Genomic DNA, 22,438 nt, shown 5'->3' on the forward strand with positions numbered 1-22,438 from the left:
CGCCGCTTCTCTCTCTCTCTGCTGCCGTCTCGCTCGCTCTCTCTCTTCTCTGTCTGCGCCGCTCTCTCTCTCTCTCTGTCTGCGCTCGCTCGCTCGCTCTCTCTCTCTCTCTCTGTCTGCCGTCTCGCCGCTTCTCTCTCTGTCTGCCGCCTCGCCGCTCTCTCTCTCTGTCTGCCGTCTCGCTCGCTCGCTCTCTCTCTCTGTCTGCCGTCTCGCTCGCTCGCTCGCTCTCTCTCTGTCTGCCGTCTCGCTCGCTCGCTCGCTCTCTCTCTCTGTCTGCCGTCTCGCTCGCTCGCTCGCTCTCTCTCTCTGTCTGCCGTCTCGCTCGCTCGCTCGCTCTCTCTCTCTGTCTGCCGTCTCGCTCGCTCGCTCGCTCTCTCTCTCTGTCTGCCGTCTCGCTCGCTCGCTCGCTCTCTCTCTCTGTCTGCCGTCTCGCTCGCTCGCTCGCTCTCTCTCTCTGTCTGCCGTCTCGCTCGCTGCTCGCTCTCTCTCTCTGTCTGCCGTCTCGCTCGCTCGCTCGCTCTCTCTCTCTGTCTGCCGTCTCGCTCGCTCGCTCTCTCTGTCTGTCGTCTCGCTCGCTCTCTCTCTCTGTCTGCCGTCTCGCTCGCTCGCTCGCTCTCTCTCTCTGTCTGCCGTCTCGCTCGCTCGCTCTCTCTGTCTGTCGTCTCGCTCGCTCGCTCTCTCTCTGTCTGCCGGCTCGCTCGCTCGCGCTCTCTCTCTCTCTCTCTCTCTCTCTCTCTCTCTCTCGGTCTGCCGTCTCGCTCTCTCTCTCTCTCGGTCTGCCGTCTCGCTCTCTCTCTCTCTCGGTCTGCCGTCTCGCTCTCTCTCTCTCTCTCTCGCTGTCTCGCTGTCTCTTGACTGTGGAGTAGAATCCATAACTGTCTTAAGTACATCTCTGAGTGTTTTGTGATGAAGTGTTAGTTTAGAACCAGACAAAGGGGCCAGTGTTCAGTCAGTGTTGTAGCATTCATAAGCACTGCTTATACCACAAGCAGCTCTACCACACACTGCTCTGCTCCAAAGCAGAGGTAAATCACTCCCCTCACCACCACGTAGGCTTGTGAACCCAGACTGACAGACTGTTTAACAAGGCTACTCACCACAACCACTGTACGTGTTTATTATTCACACACTGCTGTGGACTTGTTCTGCATTTTGTCTTCTCAAAACATGTTCTCCCACCTGACATTCTGAATACACTGAGCCGCTTCCTACATTTTGTTGCAGTTTTTAGAGTCCAGTGTTTTTCTGAAAAGGCACCTCTGTTTATAGGAGAATGGAACAACAGCTGTCTTGAGTCATAACAACAGCTTGTCAATAACCTTCATCTCCCCTAATTTTTACTTGTTCCTCTCCCTCTGTGTAGATGAGAACGGTAAGGACCAGGGAGTGAACGTGCGTCAGAAGGTGAAGGAGATGGTGGATCTAATCCAGGATGATGATAGACTGAGAGAGGAGAGGAAGAAGGCAAAGAAGAACAAAGACAAATACATTGGCGTGTCCTCTGACAGTATGGGGGGAGGGTTCAGCAGATACAGTAAGTCCTCTGACAGTATGGGGGGAGGGTTCAGCAGATACAGTAAGTCCTCTGACAGTATGGGGGGAGGGTTCAGCAGATACAGTAAGTCCTCTGACAGTATGGGGGGAGGGTTCAGCAGATACAGTAAGTCCTCTGACAGTATGGGGGGAGGGTTCAGCAGATACAGTAAGTCCTCTGACAGTATGGGGGGAGGGTTCAGCAGATACAGTAAGTCCTCTGACAGTATGGGGGAGGGTTCAGCAGATACAGTAAGTCCTCTGACAGTATGGGGGGAGGGTTCAGCAGATACAGTAAGTCCTCTGACAGTATGGGGGGAGGGTTCAGCAGATACAGTAAGTCCTCTGACAGTATGGGGGGAGGGTTCAGCAGATACAGTAAGTCCTCTGACAGTATGGGGGGAGGGTTCAGCAGATACAGTAAGTCCTCTGACAGTATGGGGGGAGGGTTCAGCAGATACAGTAAGTCCTCTGACAGTATGGGGGGAGGGTTCAGCAGATACAGTAAGTCCTCTGACAGTATGGGGGAGGGTTCAGCAGATACAGTAAGTCCTCTGACAGTATGGGGGGAGGGTTCAGCAGATACAGTAAGTCCTCTGACAGTATGGGGGGAGGGTTCAGCAGATACAGTAAGTCCTCTGACAGTATGGGGGGAGGGTTCAGCAGATACAGTAAGTCCTCTGACAGTATGGGGGGAGGGTTCAGCAGATACAGTAAGTCCTCTGACAGTATGGGGGGAGGGTTCAGCAGATACAGTAAGTCCTCTGACAGTATGGGGGGAGGGTTCAGCAGATACAGTAAGTCCTCTGACAGTATGGGGGAGGGTTCAGCAGATACAGTAAGTCCTCTGACAGTATGGGGGGAGGGTTCAGCAGATACAGTAAGTCCTCTGACAGTATGGGGGGAGGGTTCAGCAGATACAGTAAGTCCTCTGACAGTATGGGGGGAGGGTTCAGCAGATACAGTAAGTCCTCTGACAGTATGGGGGGAGGGTTCAGCAGATACAGTAAGTCCTCTGACAGTATGGGGGGAGGGTTCAGCAGATACAGTAAGTCCTCTGACAGTATGGGGGAGGGTTCAGCAGATACAGTAAGTCCTCTGACAGTATGGGGGGAGGGTTCAGCAGATACAGTAAGTCCTCTGACAGTATGGGGGGAGGGTTCAGCAGATACAGTAAGTCCTCTGACAGTATGGGGGGAGGGTTCAGCAGATACAGTAAGTCCTCTGACAGTATGGGGGGAGGGTTCAGCAGATATACAGGAAGTCAATCTGGAACACAAACAGACATACATTGGAGTGTCCTTTACTCTTGTAAAGGGCATACTCACAATCCTCTCTTTCTCGCTCTCTCTCTCTCTATATATATATATATATATATATATCTATTCTATTCTATTCTATTCAGGGGCTTTGTTGGCATGGGAAACATGTGTACATTGCCAAAGCAAGTGAAGTAGATAATAAAAAATGACTATAAACATTGCACTTCCAAAAGGATAGACATTTTAAATGTGTTGTAATGATATGCAAATAAGTAAACACAAATATGGGTTGTATTTACAATGGTGTGTGTTCACTGGTTGCCCTTTTCTTGTGGCAACAGGTCACAAATCTTGCTGCTGTGATGGCACACTGTGGTATTTCACCCAGGAGATATAGGAGTTTATCAAAATTGGATTTGTTTGAATTCTTTGTGGATCTGAGGGAAATATGTGTCTCTAATATGGTCATACATTGGGCAGGAGGTTAGGAAGTGCAGCTCAGTTTCTTTCCACCTCATTTTATGGGCATTGAGCACATAGCCAATCTTCTCTTGAGAGCCAGGTCTGCCTACGACGGCCTTTCTCAATAGCAAGGCTATGCTCACTGAGTCTGTACTAGAGGTCGACCGATTAATCGGAGTGGCTGATTTTAATTGGGCCGATTTCAAGTTTTCATAACAATCGGAAATCAGTATTTTTGTGCGCCGATTTGCCGTAATTTTTTTTTTTTTTATGTGTTTGTATACCTTTATTTAACTAGGCAAGTCAGTTAAGAACACATTCTTATTTTCAATGATGGCCTAGGAACGGTGGGTTAACTGCCTCGTTCAGGGGCAGAACGACAGATTTTCAACTTGTCGGCTCGGGGGACCCAATCTTGCAACCTTACAGTTAACTAGTCCAACGCAATAACGACCCGCCTCTCTCTCGTAGCACTCCACAAGGAGACTGCCTGTTACGCAAATGCAGTAAGCCAAGGTAAGTTGCTAGCTAGCATTAAACTTATCTTATAAAAAACAATCAATCATAATCACTAGTTAACTACACATGGTTGATGATATTACTAGATATTATCTAGCGTGTCCTGCGTTGCATATAATTTGACTGAGCATACAAGTATCTGACTGAGCGGTCGTAGGCAGAAGCAGGTGCGTAAACATTCATTCAAACAGCACTTTCGTGCGTTTTGCCAGCAGCTCTTCGTTGTGCATCAAGCATTGCACTGTTTATGACTTCAAGCCTATCAACTCCCGAGATGAGGCTGGTGTAACCGAAGTGAAATGGCGAGCTAGTTAGCGCGCGCTAATAGCGTTTCAAACGTCACTCGCTCTGAGCCTGCTAGTAGTTGTTCCCCTTGCTCTGCATGGGTAACGCTGCTTCGATGGTGGCTGTTGTCGTTGTGTTGCTGGTTCGAGCCTAGGGAGGAGCGAGGAGAGGGACAGAAGCTATACTGTTACACTGGCAATACTAAAGTGCCTATAAGAACATCCGATAGTCAAAGGTTAATGAAATACAAATGGTATAGAGGGAGATAGTCCTATAATTCCTATAATAACTACAAATTAAATCTTCTTACCTGGGAATATTGAAGACTCATGTTAAAAGGAACCACCAGCTTTCATATGTTCTCATGTTCTGAGCAAAGGAACTGAAACGTTAGCTTTCTTACATGGCACATATTGCACTTTTACTTTCTTCTCCAACACTTAGTTTTTGCATTATTTAAGCCAAATTGAACATGTTTCATTATTTACTTGAGGCTAAATTGATTGTATTGATGTATTATATTAAGTTAAAATAAGTGTTCATTTAGTATTGTTGTAATTGTCGTTATTACAAATAAAGAAATGAAATGGCCGATTTTAATCGGTATCTTCTTTTTTGGTCCTGCGATAATCGGTATCAGCGTTGAAAAATCATAATCGGTCGACCTCTCGTCTGTATATAGTCAAAGCTCCTTAAGTTTGGGTCAGTCACAGTGGTCAGGTATTCTGCCACTGTGTACTCTCTGTTTAGGGCCAAATATCATTCTAGTTTGCTTTGGTTTTTTTGTAATTTCTTTCCAATGTGTCAAGTAATTATCTTTTTATTTTCCTCATGATTTGGTTGGGTCAAATTGTGTTGCTGTCCTGGGGCTCTATGGGGTGTGTTTTGTGTTTGTGAACAGAGCCCCAGGACCAGCTTGCTTAGGGGACTCTTCTCCAGGTTTATTTCTCTGTAGGTGATGGCTTTGTTATGCAAGGTTTGGGAATGGGTTCCTTTTTAGGTGGTTGTAAAATTGAACAGCTCTTTTATGGATTTTGTTAATTAGCGGGTATCGGCCTAATTCTGCTCTGTGCGTATTATTTGGTGTTTTACATTGAATTCTTGGCTGGTGAACGGACCCCAGACCTCACAGGCATAAAGGGCAATGGGCTCTATGACTGATTCAAGTATTTTTAGCCAAATCCTAATTGGTATGTTGAATTTTATGTTCCTTTTGATGGCATAGAAGTCCTTTCTAGCCTTGTATCTCAGATCGTTCACAGCTTTGTGGAAGTTACCTGTGGTGCTGATGTTTAGGCCGAGGTATGTATAGTTGTTTGTGTGCTCTAGGTCAACGGTGTCAAGATGGAATTTGTATTTGTGGTCCTGGCAACTGGACTTTTTTTGGAACACCATTGTTTTTGTCTTACTGAGATTTACTGTCTGGGCCCAGATCTGTACAGCAAATCTAAGTGCTGCTGTAGGTCCTCCTTGGTTGGGGACAGAAGCACCAAATCAATAGTAGACATTTGACTTCAGATTTTAGTCGTTTGAGGTCGGGTGCTGCAGACTTCTAGTGCCCTAGCCAATTCATTGATATACATCCCCTCTCCCACCCCTCTCTCGCTTCCCCGTCTCTCTCTCTCGCTTCCCCGTCTCTCTCTCTCTCTCGCTTCCCCTTCTCTCTCTCTCTCTCGCTTCCCCGTCTCTCTCTCGCTTCCCCGTCTCTCTCTCTCTCGCTCGCTTCCCCGTCTCTCTCTCTCGCTCGCTTCCCCGTCTCTCTCTCTCTCTCGCTCGCTTCCCCGTCTCTCTCTCTCGCTCGCTCGCTTCCCCGTCTCTCTCTCTCGCTCGCTCGCTTCCCCGTCTCTCTCGCTCGCTTCCCCGTCTCTCTCTCGCTCTCGCTCGCTTCCCGTCTCTCTCTCTCTCTCTCTCTCTCTCTCTCTCGCTCGCTTCCCCGTCTCTCTCTCTCTCTCTCTCGCTCGCTTCCCCGTCTCTCTCTCTCTCTCTCTCTCGCTCGCTTCCCCGTCTCTCTCTCTCTCTCTCTCTCTCTCGCTCGCTTCCCCGTCTCTCTCTCTCGCTCGCTTCCCCGTCTCTCTCTCTCTCTCTCTCTCTCGCTCGCTTCCCCGTCTCTCTCTCTCTCTCGCTCGCTTCCCCGTCTCTCTCTCTCTCTCGCTCGCTTCCCCGTCTCTCTCTCTCTCTCTCGCTCGCTTCCCCGTCTCTCTCTCTCTCTCTCTCGCTCGCTTCCCGTTCTCTCTCTCTTCGCTCGCTTCCCCGTCTCTCTCTCTCTCTCTCGCTCGCTTCCCCGTCTCTCTCTCTCTCTCTCTCTCGCTCGCTTCCCCGTCTCTCTCTCTCTCGCTCGCTTCCCCGTCTCTCTCTCTCTCTCTCGCTCGCTTCCCCGTCTCTCTCTTCGCTGCTTCCCCGTCTCTCTCTCTCTCTCTCGCTTCCCCGTCTCTCTCTCTCGCTCGCTTCCCCGTCTCTCTCTCTCGCTCGCTTCCCCGTCTCTCTCTCTCGCTCGCTTCCCCGTCTCTCTCTCTCTCTCGCTCGCTTCCCCGTCTCTCTCTCTCTCTCGCTTCCCCGTCTCTCTCTCTCTCTCGCTCGCTTCCCCGTCTCTCTCTCTCTCTCTCCAGCGAGTGACCGGTATGATTCTAGCAGCTCTGGCGGTAACGAGGGAAGCAGCAGAGGGAAGTGGGATGAGGACTGGAAGAGAGACCAAGGCCAGTTTCCCTTCAGTGACAAACTGGGGGAGATCAGTGATAAGATTGGCAGCACCATCGACGACACCATCAACAAGTTCAAGAAGCAGAGCAGAGATGACTCACCAGACAGATTCAGGTAAGGAGAGAGATGACTCACCAGACAGATTCAGGTTAGGACAGGGATGACTCACCAGACAGATTCAGGTTAGGAGAGAGATGACTCACCAGACAGATTCAGGTTAGGACAGGGATGACTCACTAGACAGATTCAGGTTAGGACAGGGATGACTCACTAGACAGATTCAGGTTAGGACAGGGATGACTCACTAGACAGATTCAGGTTAGGACAGGGATGACTCACTAGACAGATTCAGGTTAGGACAGGGATGACTCACTAGACAGATTCAGGTTAGGACAGGGATGACTCACTAGACAGATTCAGGTTAGGACAGGGATGACTCACTAGACAGATTCAGGATAGGACAGGGATGACTCACTAGACAGATTCAGGATAGGACAGGGATGACTCACCAGACAGATTCAGGTTAGGAGAGAGAGAACAGATCCCCTGGTTGAGAAAGACTAAGGAAATGTATTAATAACTCAAATAGAGAGCAGGAGGTAGAGCCTTACAAACTGAGGTACAGGGAGAAGTTGGAGCTACCCTCTGTCCTCCTCATATCATATTACAGTATGTTAGAGAGCTACCCTCTGTCCTCCTCCTCATATTACAGTATGTTAGAGAGCTACCCTCTGTCCTCCTCCTCATATTACAGTATGTTAGAGAGCTACCCTCTGTCCTCATCATATTACAGTATGTTAGAGAGCTACCCTCTGTCCTCCTCATATCATATTATAGTATGTTAGAGAGCTACCCTCTGTCCTCCTCATATCATATTACAGTATGTTAGAGAGCTACCCTCTGTCCTCCTCATATCATATTATAGTATGTTAGAGAGCTACCCTCTGTCCTCATCATATTACAGTATGTTAGAGTGCTACCCTCTGTCCTCCTCATATTATAGTATGTTAGAGAGCTACCCTCTGTCCTCCTCATATCATATTATAGTATGTTAGAGAGCTACCCTCTGTCCTCCTCATATCATATTATAGTATGTTAGAGAGCTACCCTCTGTCCTCCTCCTCATATTACAGTATGTTAGAGAGCTACCCTCTGTCCTCCTCATATCTCATTAGTGTTAGAGCTACCCTCTGTCCTCCTCATATCATAGTACAGTATGTTAGAGAGCTACCCTCTGTCCTTCTCATATCATAGTACAGTATGTTAGAGAGCTACCCTCTGTCCTCCTCATGTCATATTATAGTATGTTAGAGAGCTACCCTCTGTCCTCCTCATAGTACAGTATGTTAGAGAGCTACCCTCTGTCCTCCTCATGTCATATTATAGTATGTTAGAGAGCTACCCTCTGTCCTCCTCATAGTACAGTATGTTAGAGAGCTACCCTCTGTCCTCCTCATATCATATTACAGTATGTTAGAGAGCTACCCTCTGTCCTCCTCATATCATAGTACAGTATGTTAGAGAGCTACCCTCTGTCCTCCTCATATCATAGTACAGTATGTTAGAGAGCTACCCTCTGTCCTCCTCATATCATATTATAGTATGTTAGAGAGCTACCCTCTGTCCTCCTCATATCATAGTACAGTATGTTAGAGAGCTACCCTCTGTCCTCCTCATATCTCATTAGTGTTAGAGCTACCCTCTGTCCTCCTCATATCATAGTACAGTATGTTAGAGAGCTACCTTCTGTCCTCCACTATAACATGCCAACCTAGATTCAAGATTGCTGCAGGGCAGTTTCGCTGAGCGTGTTGTCACACTGTTTGTTTCAAGTGTTACATTTTTTTTTATTACTTCGCAAAACCGTTATACTTCGCAAAACCGTCCTCAAACAACAGGTCATATCTAAAATCCTACAGGATCAAAGCGTTAAAATCGTTTGTAAACCAAGCAATGTTATCTGCTGGTTTCTACACGAGGAGACGGGTATGGTGCCCGCCCTTAAAGCCGAGAGAGGATACATCTGTGCTGTGACTAGACACGACGGTCAGGTTTTTCATCTGACGGAGTCTTCTGACTCTCTTGCCTTGCTGTGTTTTATGTGTTGGCAGCTTCAGGTCGCTGTGACATAACATCTACATGCGCTGGGCTTCCTAGCCCAGGATTTCCCCAACGGGTGGGCTCGCCACCGCTGATTGGCTGGTCTACTGGGCCTGCTGCTGCCTCACTGTGCGGTAGCCTACTGCAAGGCAACTGGGCACATTGACCAGATCCACACACACTGGGCACATTGACCAGATCCACACACACTGGGCACATTGACCAGACCCACACACACTGGGCACATTGACCAGACCCACACACACTGGGCACATTGACCTGATCCACACACACTGGGCACATTGACCAGACCCACACACACTGGGCACATTGACCAGACCCACACACTGGGCACATTGACCAGACCCACACACACTGGGCACATTGACCAGACCCACACACACTGGTTGAAATCCCTGTCAGCGCATTTTATTTTGCTTGGGGGCAAATCCTACTTTAACTGATAGTATAGCAGCTTGTATCTTTCAGATGGATCCCATTGTGTTACCATTTGACTCCTCTTCATAAGGCTTTCTCATCTACAGGGTTTGGACTGGTGGCTAAAAACGGTTTGTTGGATCAGATGACTAGTTTGGATTATTTTAAATTATCTAAGTGCAGAGAGATTTTAGGAAGCAACAAATCAAGGGGTGTTATTATTATGCTTTTGGTGACAGGAAACATTCACCCAAACCCAGTCCCATTGGCTATGGATCAGGAAACATTCACCCAAACCCAGTCCCATTGGCTATGGATCAGGAAACATTCACCCAAACCCAGTCCCATTGGCTATGGATCAGGAAACATTCACCCAAACCCAGTCCCATTGGCTATGGATCAGGAAACATTCACCCAAACCCAGTCCCATTGGCTATGGATCAGGAAACATTCACCCAAACCCAGTCCCATTGGCTATGGATCAGGAAACATTCACCCAAACCCAGTCCCATTGGCTATGGATCAGGAAACATTCACCCAAACCCAGTCCCATTGGCTATGGATCAGGAAACATTCACCCAAACCCAGTCCCATTGGCTATGGATCAGGAAACATTCACCCAAACCCAGTCCCATTGGCTATGGATCAGGAAACATTCACCCAAACCCAGTCCCATTGGCTATGGATCAGGAAACATTCACCCAAACCCAGTCCCATTGGCTATGGATCAGGAAACATTCACCCAAACCCAGTCCCATTGGCTATGGATCAGGAAACATTCACCCAACCCAGTCCCATTGGCTATGGATCAGGAAACATTCACCCAAACCCAGTCCCATTGGCTATGGATCAGGAAACATTCACCCAAACCCAGTCCCATTGGCTATGGATCAGGAAACATTCACCCAAACCCAGTCCCATTGGCTATGGATCAGGAAACATTCACCCAAACCCAGGCCCATTGGCTATGGATCAGGAAACATTCACCCAAACCCAGTCCCATTGGCTATGGATCAGGAAACATTCACCCAAACCCAGTCCCATTGGCTATGGATCAGGAAACATTCACCCAAACCCAGTCCCATTGGCTATGGATCAGGAAACATTCACCCAAACCCAGTCCCATTGGCTATGGATCAGGAAACATTCACCCAAACCCAGGCCCATTGGCTATGGATCAGGAAACATTCACCCAAACCCAGTCCCATTGGCTATGGATCAGGAAACATTCACCCAAACCCAGTCCCATTGGCTATGGATCAGGAAACATTCACCCAAACCCAGGCCCATTGGCTATGGATCAGGAAACATTCACCCAAACCCAGTCCCATTGGCTATGGATCAGGAAACATTCACCCAAATCCAGTCCCATTGGCTATGGATCAGGAAACATTCACCCAAACCCAGTCCCATTGGCTATGGATCAGGAAACATTCACCCAAACCCAGGCCCATTGGCTATGGGTGAACTTCTGACTCCAAATGATTTTAAAACTAGATCAGGGCTGGGACTGATGCATATTAATGTGAGGAGTGTGATGCTGAAAATTGACATGATAACAGTCTGCGTTCACACTGCTGACCCAGATGTCTTAGTTCTGTTCCAGACCTGCCTTAAAACCTGTTGGTACTTGGGGGCAGTATTTTTTCATTTTTGGAAAAAAAAAAGTTACCATTTTAAATGTGATATTTTGTCAGGACAAGATGCTAGAATATGTATATAATTGACAGTTTTGGATAGAAAACACTCTGTTTCCAAAACTGTAAAGATATTGTCTGTGAGTATAACAGAACTGATGTTGCAGGCGAAAGCCTGAGAAAATTAATAATAATAATAATATATCCCATTTAGCAGACGCTTTTGTCCAAAGCGACTTACAAGTCGGCTGGGGCCACTTCTTTTACATATGGGTGGCCCCAGCGGGAATCGAACCCACGACGCTTGGCGTTGCAAGCGCCATGCTCTACCGACTGAGCCACACAAATCCAATCCGGAAGTGCCCCAGGTTTTGAAAGCGCTGCGTTCCAATGAGTCCCTATTCAGCTGTGAATGTGCCATCAACGAGCTTGTGCTTTCTACGTATTCCCCAAGGTGTGACGTAATTTTACGCATTTTTGTTGAAGAATAGCCGTAGACGGCCACATTGCGTAAGTGGTCACATGGTGGCTCCGAGAGAGATTCTCGCGTAAAATACAGAGGCAGCCAATACTCCAATCGGTCCTACTGAAAAACTAATTGTCCCGACGGATATATTACCGAATAGATATTAGGAAAACACCTTGAGGATTGATTATAAACAACGTTTGCCATGTTTCTGTCGATATTATGGAGCTAATTTAACGTGAAGAACAAACGGAGCTATTTCGCCTACAAAAATAATATTTTGGGGAAAAATGAACATTGGCTATCTACCTGGGAGTCTCGTGAGTGAAAACATCCAAAGTTCATCAAAGATAAACGATTTAATTTGATTGCTTTTCTGATTTTCGTGACAAGGTTGCCTGCTCCTACCAAGGCATAATGCTATGCTAGTCTATGATAAACTTACACAAATGCTTGTCTAGCGTTGGCTGTAAAGCATATTTTGAAAATCTGAGATGACAGGGTGATTAATAAAAGGCTAAGCTGTGTTCCAATATATTTCACTTGTGATTTTCATGAATGGGAAGATTTTCTAGGAAGATTTATGTCCGTTGCGTTATGCTAATTAGTGTCAGGCGACGTTTACGCTCTCGGATCCGGGTTTGAGAGTCACAAGGATCAGTTCTGAGTCAGTCTACAGGCTTGGATGGTTATAATGTGTATCGATGTGACTGACAAAGTAACGGGAGAGGTATAGCCATCTATATTAAAAATAGATGTGTGGTTACTGAACTAAGGTATTTTTTTTACATTTTAAAACTGCAGTTAATCGAAACCTGTGAACTTAGATTTAATAGGACGTTATAGACCTCCATCTGCAACAGTAGAATCCCTGGATTCTCTGTCTGAACTGGGGGGGGGCTTTTCAATGTTAATCAGAACGGATCTTAATCAAAGCACTTTGTTATCGGTGCTGGATTATGGTGATATTGTTTATATGCAGGCCTCAGCAAGTACCTTAAACTCTGGACATGGTGTACGTATCATGGTGCTTTAAGGTTTATTACAAATGCTAGCTCTCTCACTCATCACTGTGATGTGTATGCTGTGGTGCAGTGTCGTCTCTCTCCACCAGGAGGCTAAAGCATTGATGGAACAACTCCCTTTGTATCTCTGTTCCTCACTGACCAGATCAGTCACTCAATACCGTCTTCGTTCACAGTCACTGCTGTCCTTGTCTGTTCCTAAGGCTAGAACTGACATGGGGAAACAATATTTTTTCCCATTATGCCCCTTCATCCTGGAACATGCTTCAAAATATATTAAAGTTAGGGGTGTTAGTGTCCTTGCCTGTTCAGACTGACAACACTGTTTGATTAGCAGCAGTTGTTTCTAATCTTCAAATGTATCTGGAACTTGTGACACTTTGTCTTTTTTGTATTTTTCTGTAATATTTTATATACACACTGCTATTTCCCTGTTTTGCCTTCTTGCCAGGTCGCCCTAGCAACACATGTTTTTAACCTCAATGGCTCTGAAGGTTTAAATAAACAAATATTACAGTATATCAAAAACCTGATGTTCTGTCATACTTTAGTCCCAAACTTTTTCTATTGAATTATCCCCAAAACAAAGCGTCCTCTTTGGTCTCCTTAGTGACAACGAGGAGGAGCGAGGTCGCCCGTCGCAGAATGGCCAGTCTGGGAGGTCAGTGTTCAAAGACGAGGAGGAAACCGTAACGACCAAGAGCGTCCAGATCGTCCAGGCAACAGAAACCACCGCAACCAAGAAGAGAGGCGGGGTTCCATCCAAAACTGTGTCCCTGGGAGCCGCAGCCCACTACACAGGAGACAAGAGCCCTGATACCTCTGCAAAACAGGTGTGTGCACATGCCTCCATGTGCATTCAGTCCATGCTGGTTCACTCTAGCTTATTGTTGCCATCTGGTGTTAACAGTGGACAGTGCAGTCTCGCTCCCTCTGTCTCTACTCACATCTCTCCTTCTCTTTGTTCCAGACTCTGTCCGCAGTAGCACCCCAGCCCTCCAGTAGTGGTCTGGCTGACCTATTGATGGTAGATACAGGACCCAGCCAGCCTGCAGCGGCCACTGGTAACTACACACATTGAGAGGACATCCTAGAGGGTTAGGGAGAGGTAGTGTAGTTACAGGACATCACGGAGGGTTAGGGAGAGGTAGTGGAGTTACAGGACATCACAGATGGTTAGGGAGAGGTAGTGTAGTTACAGGACATCACGGAGGGTTAGGGAGAGGTAGTGGAGTTACAGGACATCACAGATGGTTAGGGAGAGGTAGTGTAGTTACAGGACATCACGGAGGGTTAGGGAGAGGTAGTGGAGTTACAGGACATAATGGAGGGAGAGGTAGCGTAGTTACTGGACATCCTAGAGGGTTAGGGAGGGGGTAGTGTAGTTACAGGACATCACGGAGGGTTAGGGGGAGGTAGTGTAGTTACAGGTGTCGTGTCTTTGGCATCATAAAAGTGAAGACTGTTATTTTATCAAATCAATTCTCTATTATTACTTAACTAGAAAGTTGGGGCACTAAGGAAAATCTTGAGATTACAAAGTTACAATTTTCCTAATATTACTTTTCAGATATTTTAATATCTGATCAATTAGTCTTTTAATTAATTATTATTTACCTCACGTTAGTCTCATTCCAAATGTCGTACGGTGTACTATGGAATAAATTGCTTTATTATTCTTGACACTTCTCCCAGTCATATTTAAGGTTAGAACTACCTTTTAGTGTTCTGATACTTCTAGCTTGGAGTTGTATTTTTATGATAACATAGCTACAGTATTTCACCTTTTAATGTGTATAGTATTGCTTACTAGGTGTGTCCAATCAATTGTGTAACCACTCCCTCTTCCAATTAGGGCTAATTGAAAAGCTGTTCAAAAGAGGACATTGTATTCCTTTTTTTTTGTACTCCCTCACGAAAGCAATGCAGCCAAAACGTGTCGGTTTTTAAAAACTTTGTTTCTATTGAACATGCCATACTAATAAAGGCATTTTTAATCAATTATATGAAGAGTGCCTTGGTCCTCCTTTTTGATGACCAAAGAGCACCTTCTATCTACCAAAATGTACTATTGTGTACCTTAGTAGCGCTTCCCTTCCTCCTCTTTCTACTAATATCTTAGATGTGTTCTAAGATTTTCCCCATCTAGGGGCCTGTCTGCTCCCCACTCTTCTCATAGGGGAGTTTACAACTAAATTTGTTTTATGCTCTGGTGGCCTCGTACGGTGTTGTCCGTAGCCTCGATGAGGCTCATCATGGGTCTGGGCGACTATTCTCCCCCTTTGTGTCTCGGCACCCCCCCACCAGCGGGTGGTGTTGGTGTCCGAGGCGCAAACTAAAAGGTTGGACCCTATGTACGAGTTGTCAGCGGCCGTGTTGTTATGAGAATGGCTGTAACTTTTCAACCAAATCTCCTGGTGATTGTGCTTCAACACCCTCAGTGGCTGTCTTGGCCTGTTGGTCACCACCGCGTCCGCGTGTGGCAACGTCTTCAGTACCTGCAAACTGAGACGAGGATATCGGTCTGTGATATCGCAGTGTTTCACCAGTGGGAGTCATCGGGTCAGTTGCTGGACTGGCGCCATTAGTGTCATTGTAAGAGGTGACAGTCCCCCACAAAGCGGAAGGTGTATCATCGGAAGCAGAGTATACTCTGCGCATCTATTTATTTCTTGCTGAGATGGCCGCAGTGCTTGCGGAAGTGTCCAAAGGGCAAGAGATGTTCATCTCAACTACCGTATTGCACAACTGCAAGGAAGAGGGAAGTTGCTCATTGACAGAGGCAGCTGGCTCGAAATCTTGAAAAGAGTGGTCAGTCAGGTTGGCTGATGGAATGTATCGAGATATCTTAATATCTCCTTGGATTCTGCACCAAGAGGTTTCTAAATGTCTTTTTCCCAAGGGGTGCTTTCAACAGATACCCCTCGGGAATGATTGTGTTGCAGCTGGCGTTAGGAGAAGACAGTGTGGTCAGTGGAGAAGGCACTGTGGCCTGTGACCATACATGGTTGGTTTTCCAATCCATCAGTGGGAGTAACCGATCCATCAAGTCTGCTCTAAGTAGCGGGGGTTCAGATTCAAGGCTGGTAACATACCCAGAGGCAAGAACGAGCGATACGTCCTGGAAGTGTAGTTTCAGCATGACTCAATGTGAGAGGCGAGGTAGTCTGAGTGACCCCTCAAAGTGTTGTATCGCATCGTTCCACTTTTAACCAATGTTGAGTTGGTTTCAAAGCCCTTTTGAGATAATTGAACAATGTTTGACAGATGAGCGATATTGTCACGCCCAAATCAATTAGCGCATGACAAGTTAAACAGTCCTCCAGGACTGTTTCCAGGTATGGGCGTTTAGAATCGTGTTTAGTGGACATATTCCCCACAAAGTGGAGTAGTCGTTCGCAACGACGTGATGTGCCATTTCTGTTCAAGGTGGAAGCAGATTGACTTATCAGATTTAGTGTCGGCTTGGCTTTAACGAAGCGTTTTACCTTTTTCTACGCAATCTTTGTATCAGAGTCTATAGACAAATCCCATGGGCTTGTTTCTTGATCAAGTGGGCCCTGGATAGGGTCTCGAGTGAGAGCAGGAGAGATTTGAATTTTAACGTCCTTGCTATGGGTCCTGCGGACCTGGTGTCCGGTAATTCCCCGTCTCGTCCTTGTCACTTATCTTTTACCCTTTTCTCAATTTTTTTCTCTCTTTACTACTTCACGTAGTGGAACTTCTGGAGAACATCGGTCTACGTTTTGATCGTCCTTCAGCCCTTTGTTACCCTTGTGCTCTGACACTTTGTGTGGGTTGGGTGCAGGAACGTAGCGAACAGGTCGATTGTAGCGCTAGTCGTTTTGATGGCAGTGTACTTTACAGTTATTTAGACTGTAGAGGTTATTGGAATCGTGGTTTTGTGGTAGAAACCGTTGTTGTGCGTCATCTCTCAACTCTCCAATACCTGATAATGCACCCTCTAACTGGAGTGAGTGCTCCTGGTCAAATTTCAAAACTGACTGGTCAGGGCTCTTAGCGTTGTGAACTTTTGATGCCTCAAAAACTGCTTGCAAGCTCTGAGTTGTAAGATAGGCAAGCCAACGTGGGCTGCAGGGCCCAAGTAGGTAATGAAGGTGGGATACATGTTAGACAGAAACATTTGTTTGAATGGTAGCAATGCTTCCATTCCTGTTTCAGTGAGTAGGCCAAAGTAAGCTGAACGAAGTCTATGATGGTATGCTTGTGGGTGTTCGTTATGAGCTTGTTTGAGCTATCTTGTTTGCGAGTCGCAGAACCACTGAATTCTCATTTCAAAACTGTTGCAAGTTTAGTGTAGTCATTTAGCACGTGTTGCAGTTGTAGGCGAATGAAACTCGTCACGTGTCTATTCGACGTTCGCTTCAACAGGTAAAACCTGTCAGAACCCGTACTGTTCGGGTAGCCATCCAATGCGTCCTATATGTCAGCTAGGAACGTCTCAGTGTCTTTAGGCTGACCTGGAACGGGGTCAAAGGTGGAGAAGTTCTTGACGAGTTTGTCAAGGTATTCCGCACCAAGTGGGCGGAGAGGGTTGGCTTCCTCCTGTGGGGAAATTGGGGCTGAAAGGCCAAGAGGAGAAGCCAAGCTTTGTTGTTGTTGGCCAAAAGGCTCCATATTACTCAGTGCCGAATGGCCAATAGGAGAAGACTGTGGGACACATGAGGGAGGCAAAGTCTGAAACCTATCGTTTAGTCCTGTGAGTACAGGGCTCCGGTTGCTTGGATGGGTAGTCACGCTGTAGAGCGTGACCATTCTGTACTTCCTCCAAGAAGGCACCTAAGGGTGGAATTCTGCTGCGTTGCAGAGTCCACTTAGTCATTGTGTTCATTAACTGATCATCTTTGGTCTGCAGCATTTTGAGTAGAACCGTTTTACTTTGAGTAGCGTTCAACAAAACTGCATGCATGTTATCAAGTTAAGCGCGCTTGTTTGTAGATGACTCATCAGATTTATCTAGTTTGGCGTGGACACATCATCGTATTTAGTTTTGGCTAAATAAAGTTGTTCCTGTAGGAGGCGATTTTGTTCCTGTAGAAGACGATTTTGTTGAAGATTTTGTGCTTGTTCATCGTCATAAGTTTTTGCAATTACATTTAATTGTTCAGTTTTCAACCGCAGTTCCATAGCTATCAGAATTTTCCCTTTTCGGGCATTTGTCATTGGTTTCCCGGTGTTCTCCACCTGTCCCTTTATGTCTACCGTTACCTGCTCGTGCTTCAGCTGTGCACTGCGGTATTGGACATGCCAATCTCGGATAGCAAAACTGGAGAGAACATTTACGAGGCCTGCGCCCGATGTTTGATTTTGGAGAGTGTTGTTGTCTGCTGTTTTTTTTTGCTAATGGCATAATTAGGGTTGATATCGCTGCTGAGGTCAGAGATCAATCCATTTATGGGTGGTTCACTAATTAGTGGGCGAGTGGGAACTACCCCCTCTGATAGCTTGCACATTATTAGAACATTTGAAAGGAAAAATGTTTTGCCTAATTTTCCGAAGTTTGGTTTTAGAATATGTTGGGAGCTGCAAAGACGATTTTAATCTATTTATAGACGTTAATGAACCATCAGTACTGTACCAGTACTGTGGGAGTTGGTCGTGACTGAATTTGCAAAAGCAAATGGAATTAATCAATGATAATGATGAATCATACCTGGATCGGCTATTTGGGAATTAAACTTTACTTAACCTGGGAAGTTGGTTCATCTAGGTTACTATTGCAAAGTCTCATTTAATTGGAAGAACTTAGAAAGGTATATTCGACAAATTAACTTATTAAATTGTATGAGACGATGATATCCAAGCAATTGGGATTGTCTGGATTATCATCAAAGTAACCAGTAGTTTAAATGTTAGGGTACATTCGCTTTGCAAAAGCAGATTTTACTGATTGATCTATTTGAATGATAAATCAAACCTGTATAGGCTATCTGGGAATTACATTTTAAATTAATCTGAGAGCGTTGGTTCATCTAGGTTAACCTCTGGGATATGTGGGACGGTAGCGTCACACCTGGCCAACATCCAGTGAAAATGCAGAGCGCCAAATTCAAATAAATTACAATAAAAATTAAACTTTCAATTCAATATACCAAAATAAAGCTACACTTGTTTTGAATCCAGCCAACGTGTCAGATTTCAAAAAGGCTTTTCGGCAAAGGCAAACGATGCTCTTATCTGAGGATAGCACCGCAGTAAACAAAGAGAGAAAAGCATATTTCAACCCTGCAGGTGCGACACAAAACGCAGAAATAAAAAATAGAATTCTGTTGGCACTCCAATATGTCCCATAAACATCACCTTTTGTTCGATTAATTCCGTCGATATATCTCCAAAATTTCCATTTATTTGCCACGTTTGAGCCAGAAAAACACTGATTCCAACTTGCGCAACGTGCCTACAAAATATCTCAGAAGTTACCTTTAAGCATTGTCCAAACATTTCAAACTACTTTTTTAATACAACTTTAGGTATTTTTTAACATAAGTAATCGATAAAATTGAAGACTGGATGATCTGTGTTCAATACCGGAGGAAAACAAAGTGGAGTGGGCTTTCAGGTCATGCGCCTCTAACAAAAAGTACACTTCCTGCGAGCCTCATTCTGAACAGTGTTACTTCTTAATTTCTCAAAGGAAAAACCTCAACCAATTTCTAAAGCCTGTTGACATCCAGTGGAAGCGGTAGGAACTGCAAGAACTGCTGAGTTGCATCCAAAGAACACCATACCTACTGTGAAGCATGGGGGTGGAAACATCATGCTTTGGGGCTGTTTTTCTGCAAAGGGACCAGGACGACTGATCGGTGTGAAGGAAAGAATGAATGGGGCCATGTATCGTGAGATTTTGAGTGAAAACCTCCTTCCATCAGCAAGGGCATTGAAGATGAAATGTGGCTGGGTCTTTCAGCATGACAATGATCCCAAACACACCGCCCGGGCAACGAAGGAGTGGCTTCGTAAGAAGCATTTCAAGGTCCATTTCAAGGTCATCACTCTTTGAAATGCTAATCCTTTGCACATGAATGCACACTCATTCGGGAGTAATTGCAATCAATATATATATATTTACGCTCAGTGTGTCATTGTGATCTCTGTTGGAATCGTCCATCTTTTTGTTGGAAAGTTCATCCGCTTGTCTCCATCTGCTTCCAAGGAGTCTTTCGTGGTTAGAATGGATACTTCAGAGTCCAATTCAGAACTGTTCTTATTGTATAGATGTTTTGGCGGTTGTCAGTCTTCGCGTTCAATGGTACATAATTCCTAGCTGCAGACTAGTAATTAGTATCGACGAGTTGCTCTTATTCTATCGGAATCGATAGTCTCAGAGTTTAACCACGTGGTATGGTTAAGAATTCAGCAACCATTACAACCTTAGCTTATCCTGAGGTTTTTATGGTCTCTACTTGAACCTTACCTCCCTCAGCTGACCGTGGTAGGCATGGTCTGAAGGTAATTTCTGCAGATGGGGGTTATATTCGTAACGGTAGAAAAGGGATGTCCCATGACGCCAGATCGATGTCTGTGCTCATGGCGGAGGGCCAATGACTTCGTTCAACTTTAAACAGAAATACCATTCTCTCACATTAACGGTTCAACATCACCTTACATAATTTCACAAATAGTTTCATCTTTACTCATTCATGTTATACAATAATTAGATGCAAACCTCAGAACGGAGGCTTCTGTATAAGCAAGAGTTATGGTAATGTGGCTGTATTGTCTTTTCTGAGGTCACGATCATAAAACAAAATGGACCGGTCGTAGCTGGCTTCTCCACCAATCGTTTACACATTCTCCAAAACATGGACATTGTTCAGTTCTCAAGTTCTGTGAGGTAGAAGAAGTTCCTTTGTTCTCTCTGTCTCGCTTTCTGCATGGCCATGAGGGAGAGAGTCTCCTTCTGGAATTTACGACCTTGAGATAACAGAACTTGGGTGTAAGAGGGGGGGGGACACTCGCTACACCCAAAGAGGGCCACGTCATGACACAGGACATCATGGAGGGTTACGGGGAGGTAGTATAGTTACAGGACATCATGGAGGGTTACGGGGAGGTAGTATAGTTACAGGACATCATGGAGGGTTACGGGGAGGTAGTATAGTTACAGGACATCATGGAGGGTTACGGGGAGGTAGTATAGTTACAGGACATCATGGAGGGTTACGGGGAGGTAGTATAGTTACAGGACATCATGGAGGGTTACGGGGAGGTAGTATAGTTACAGGACATCATGGAGGGTTACGGGGAGGTAGTATAGTTACAGGACATCATGGAGGGTTACGGGGAGGTAGTATAGTTACAGGACATCATGGAGGGTTACGGGGAGGTAGTATAGTTACAGGACATCATGGAGGGTCTCTGGGCCGGTGTCTGAAAGCTGTCACAATTCACTCATTAAAGTGTTGTATGCATGTCTCTTTCCAGACCTGATAGGAGGATTTGCTGACTTCTCGTCTCCTGCTGCCTCTGTCGGCCTCTCTACAGTACCTGGTGAGTTTAGAAAGCATTAGAATATTCAGAGATTTTTATAGTTTATAATTTTTTTTATAGTCTAGTTTATCCACTATAACATTTTTTTCTCTTTTCTCCTCTCCAGCCTCCAGTGGGAACGGTGACTTTGGGGACTGGAATGCTTTCCCTGGTGGCCAGGCCCCCGTCCCCACCCCCTTTGCCCAGCCTTTGGCCCCCACTGACCTGTTTGGGGCTCTGTCGGCCAGCTCTGCACCAGCTCCAGCCTCCGCTGACCTGTTTGATCTGATGGGTCCAGGTCAGACCCAGTCGCTCTCTGCCTCTCAGAGCCTCACTTTTAATATGACCAACACGCAGACCATCAGCAGCACCATGCCACAGTCCAGATCACTGGTAAGAATACAGGACAGACGGTACATTAATTTACATCGTAAATTGTATTTATTGTGTCTGATCCACTGTTAATGAGAGGAGTGGCAGTAACTGCCTGTGCTTTAGAGGAACACACACGAGAGAGAAACGACAGAGAGCCAAGGTTTGCAGATGCTCCACCTTCCCTAGGGACAAACACACACACATACAATGAGAAGGAACCCGTTTGAGTCAGAAAACCATTCAATCTAATACAAGGTTGTTTGCATAGATAATATGTGCATGTTAAAAACCTGACCTACTTAAAAAAGACCAGCTTAGTTTAGCAGAATAATAAAACCTGACCTACTTAAAGACCAGCTTGGTTTAGCAGAATAATAAAACCTGACCCCCAATCCTGTTCATTCTGGATAGACGAGATGTGTTTCCATGTAGATGCCTTCAGAGACAGCAGTTTAACCTCTAACTCCTCATCCCGGGTCCGGGAGCGTAATCATCGACGGACACTAATTAGCATAACGCAACGCACATAAATATTCCTAGAAAATATTCCTATTCATGAAAATCACAAGTGAAATATATTGAGACACAGCTTAGCCTTTTGTCAATCACCCTGTCATCTCAGATTTTCAAAATATGCTTTACAGCCAAAGCCAGACAAGCATTTGTGTAAGTTTATCGATAGCCTATCATAGCATTTTGTCCAGCTAGCAGCAGGTAACTTGGTCACAGAAATCAGAAAAGCAATCAAATAAATAATTTACCTTTGATGAGCTTTGGATGTTTTCACTCACGAGACTCCCAGTTAGATAACCAATGTTCCTTTTTTTCAAAAATATTATTTTTGTAGGCGAAATAGCTCCGTTTGTTCTTCACGTTTGCCTGAGAAATTGCAGTCACGAAAACACCGAAAAATATTTAAAATTAGCTCCATAATATGGCATAATATGGCAAACGTTGTTTATAATCAATCATCAAGGTGTTTAAAAAAAATATCTATTCGATAATATATCCACCGGGACAATTGGTTTTTCAGTAGGACCGATTGGAATAATGGCTACCTCTGTATTTTACGCGAGAATCACTCTGAGAGCCATCAGTTGACCACTTGTGCAATGTAGCCGCTTATGGGTATTCTTCAACATAAAT

The 22,438-nt window shown here is 45.5% G+C and overlaps 1 protein-coding gene across 2 annotated transcripts in view; it reads left to right on the forward strand.

Annotated features, from left to right (window-relative positions):
- The window catches only part of LOC135526667 (clathrin interactor 1-like), a 44,807-nt gene that overhangs the window by 18,948 nt on the left and 3,421 nt on the right, over positions 1 to 22,438 (forward strand). For both annotated transcript variants that reach the window (XM_064955207.1, XM_064955208.1), the window contains 6 exons: positions 1,367 to 1,537; positions 6,671 to 6,875; positions 13,038 to 13,260; positions 13,398 to 13,491; positions 20,873 to 20,938; positions 21,045 to 21,310. In XM_064955207.1, coding sequence (XP_064811279.1) covers positions 1,367 to 1,537; positions 6,671 to 6,875; positions 13,038 to 13,260; positions 13,398 to 13,491; positions 20,873 to 20,938; positions 21,045 to 21,310 — 1,025 coding nt within the window. The remainder of the gene's footprint in view (positions 1 to 1,366; positions 1,538 to 6,670; positions 6,876 to 13,037; positions 13,261 to 13,397; positions 13,492 to 20,872; positions 20,939 to 21,044; positions 21,311 to 22,438) is intronic.

This window comes from Oncorhynchus masou, chromosome 32 (genome assembly GCF_036934945.1).
Source record: "Oncorhynchus masou masou isolate Uvic2021 chromosome 32, UVic_Omas_1.1, whole genome shotgun sequence".
NCBI classification, from domain to species: domain Eukaryota; kingdom Metazoa; phylum Chordata; class Actinopteri; order Salmoniformes; family Salmonidae; genus Oncorhynchus; species Oncorhynchus masou.